At 41.4% G+C, this 2,778-nt stretch overlaps 1 protein-coding gene across 1 annotated transcript in view; it reads right to left on the reverse strand.

Moving 5' to 3' along the window:
* The window catches only part of SDHB (succinate dehydrogenase complex iron sulfur subunit B), a 16,950-nt gene extending 14,659 nt beyond the window's left edge, over positions 1-2,291 (reverse strand). The window contains exon 1 of the mRNA XM_031062976.1: positions 2,251-2,291. Within this exon, the coding sequence (XP_030918836.1) occupies positions 2,251-2,291 (41 nt within the window). The remainder of the gene's footprint in view (positions 1-2,250) is intronic.
* Positions 2,292-2,778: the final 487 nt, after the last annotated feature.

Raw genomic sequence — 2,778 nt, forward strand, 5'->3', positions numbered from 1 at the left:
GGGAAAAACAGCCTCAGATCCCGGGAAAAACAGCCTCAGATCCTGGGAAAAACAGCCTCAGACCCAGGGAAAAACAGCCTCAGATCCCGGGAAAAACAGCCTCAGATCCTGGGAAAAACAGCCTCAGACCCAGGGAAAAACAGCCTCAGACCCAGGGAAAAACAGCCTCAGATCCTGGGAAAAACAGCCTCAGATCCTGGGAAAAACAGCCTCAGATCCCACCCTGGATCCTGGGAAAACCAGCCTCAGATTCAGGGAAAAACAGCCTGAGATCCCATCCCAGATCCAGGGAAAACCAGCCTCAGACCCAGGGAAAACCAGCCTCAGATCCCACTCCAGACCCAGGGAAAACCAGCCTCAGATCCCATTCTGGATCCTGGGAAAAACAGCCTCAGATCCAGGGAAAAACAGCCTCAGATCCCATCCCAGATCCTGGGAAAAACAGCCTCAGATCCCATCCTGGATCCAGGGAAAAACAGCCTCAGATCCCACCCTGGATCCAGGGAAAACCAGCCTCGGATCCCATCCCAGATTCAGGGAAAAACAGCCTCAGATCCCACCCTGGATCCAGGAGGAGATGCAGAGATGGATATGTGTGTATATATTAAAAAACATATTAAATATACATATATATAAAAACATAATAACTACATATGTATTTACACACCTATACATATAACCATGATATATATGTTTGGAGTGACATGTGGATATATTTGTGTTCAGTGTATGCTGCATGTATTCACATTATTATTATTATTATTATTATTATTATTAATAATAATAATAATAATAATAATAATAATAATAATAATAATAATAATAATAATAATAATAATAATAATAATAATAATAATAATAATAATAATAATAATAATAATAATAATAATAATAATGGGATTTGCTGGCCTAAATTCAGAAAAATATAGGATTTATATATATAAATATATAGGCACAAAATGCATATATGTGTGCACACACATATGCACATTGTTTATGGAGCATTTTATTTCTAATTATATGTATGTGTTTATAAATTATATGTATGCATTTGTATATTCTACTGACTGTCATTATAATGACATAATTACATGTTTACTTTATTTATATATTGTGTTTTAAATGACAGTCTATGTATTTATATATGCTATGTATTTATACAGCGTGTGTTACACGTTATGTAGAACACATAATATTTGTATTTTTATATATATGTGTACATAAAAGTATCCAATGCATTTTATATGGAACAAATTCAAATGTTCTATGTATGTTTATAAATTACATGTATTTATAGATGTGTTTGTAAATTGTAAGTATTTGTATATTGTGTTGTATGTGTAATTACAATAATATAATTACATTTTACATCTATATATATTTATGCACATGTTTTATATACATTACTTAAATGTAAGTATTTTTATATAATGCCTGTAGATAAATGTATATACACACATTATTTTAATATATTTATATTTATATATAAATATAAAACCTTAAAAATAACAAACACATACATTTACATAGAGATTTTTATATTTACATATTTATATATAGAGAGATAAATGACTATTTTAATATAATATTTAAAGTTTTATATAAATATATCCTGGGCCTCCCCGTGCCAGGATCCAGACTGATATTCCCAAAATTCTGACCCCTGCTCCTGGATCCATCAAATCCCCGAGCCTATTCCTGCCCAGTTATCCCAGAATTCCCAAGCACATCCTGCTCTTGCCGGGATCACCCTTGGCCCTGCTCCCCACAGCCTCTTCCTGGAGTGCTCCCCTGTTCTTCCCACCATTTTCCTGGAATGTTCCAAATGTTCTTCCCAACCTTTTCCTGGAATGTTCCAAATGTTCTTCCCAACCTTTTCCTGGAGTGTTCCCACTGCTCTTCCCAACCTTTTCCTGCAGCATTCCCACTGCTGCCCCTGCTCTTCCCAACCTTTTCCTGTAACGTTCCCACTGCTCTCCTCAACCATTATCTGGACTGTTCTCCCTGCTCTTCCCAACCTTTTCCTGGAGTGTTCCCACTGCTCTTCCCACCATTTTCCTGGAATGTTCCAAATGTTCTTCCCAACCTTTTCCTGGAGTGTTCCAAATGTTCTTCCCACCATTTTCCTGGAACGTTCCCACTGCTCTTCCCAACCTTTTCCTGGAGTGTTCCCACTGCTCTCCCCAACCTCTCCCAGGGCTCCACTTCCCTTCCCTGCTCCCCGCTCCTGTCCCCACTGCTCTTCCCAACCTTTTCCCGAACCACTCCCCAAATTTCCTGTTGTCCTTCATCTCCCCCAAACCCTTCCCCAGACCCAGCTGCTCTCTGCCCTCAGCCCTGCCCTTTTCCCCGCCATTCTTCCCCCATTTCACCTCCTCCTGGATCTCTCCTGCCCCCTCCCTCCATCCCCTTTTCCTCCCCTCTCCCAAACCCCACAGACCCATTCCAGCCCCTCTGCCACTGACCCTATTCCCAAATCCCACAGACCCCATTCCCTCGCACCCACCCCATTTTCCCATCCACTCTTCCCAGATTTTACAACATCTCAGTCCCTCTCCGGCCCCTCTGAAACTGTTCCCCCTGCCCACCCCAATTTCTGCACAGCCCCTTCCAGACCCCACAAACCCTCTCTCCCACCCTTTCCCTCACATCCATGCCAAATTCCCCCTTCCAAACCCCACAAACCCTCCCTTTCCCTCCTCAATTCCCCCTTCCAGACCCCACAGAGCCTCTCCAACCCCCTCCTCACAGCTCCTTCCCCACTTTTATTTCAGCCCC

The sequence above is a fragment of the Geospiza fortis genome, unplaced genomic scaffold (genome assembly GCF_000277835.1).
Source record: "Geospiza fortis unplaced genomic scaffold, GeoFor_1.0 scaffold4, whole genome shotgun sequence".
Taxonomy (NCBI): domain Eukaryota; kingdom Metazoa; phylum Chordata; class Aves; order Passeriformes; family Thraupidae; genus Geospiza; species Geospiza fortis.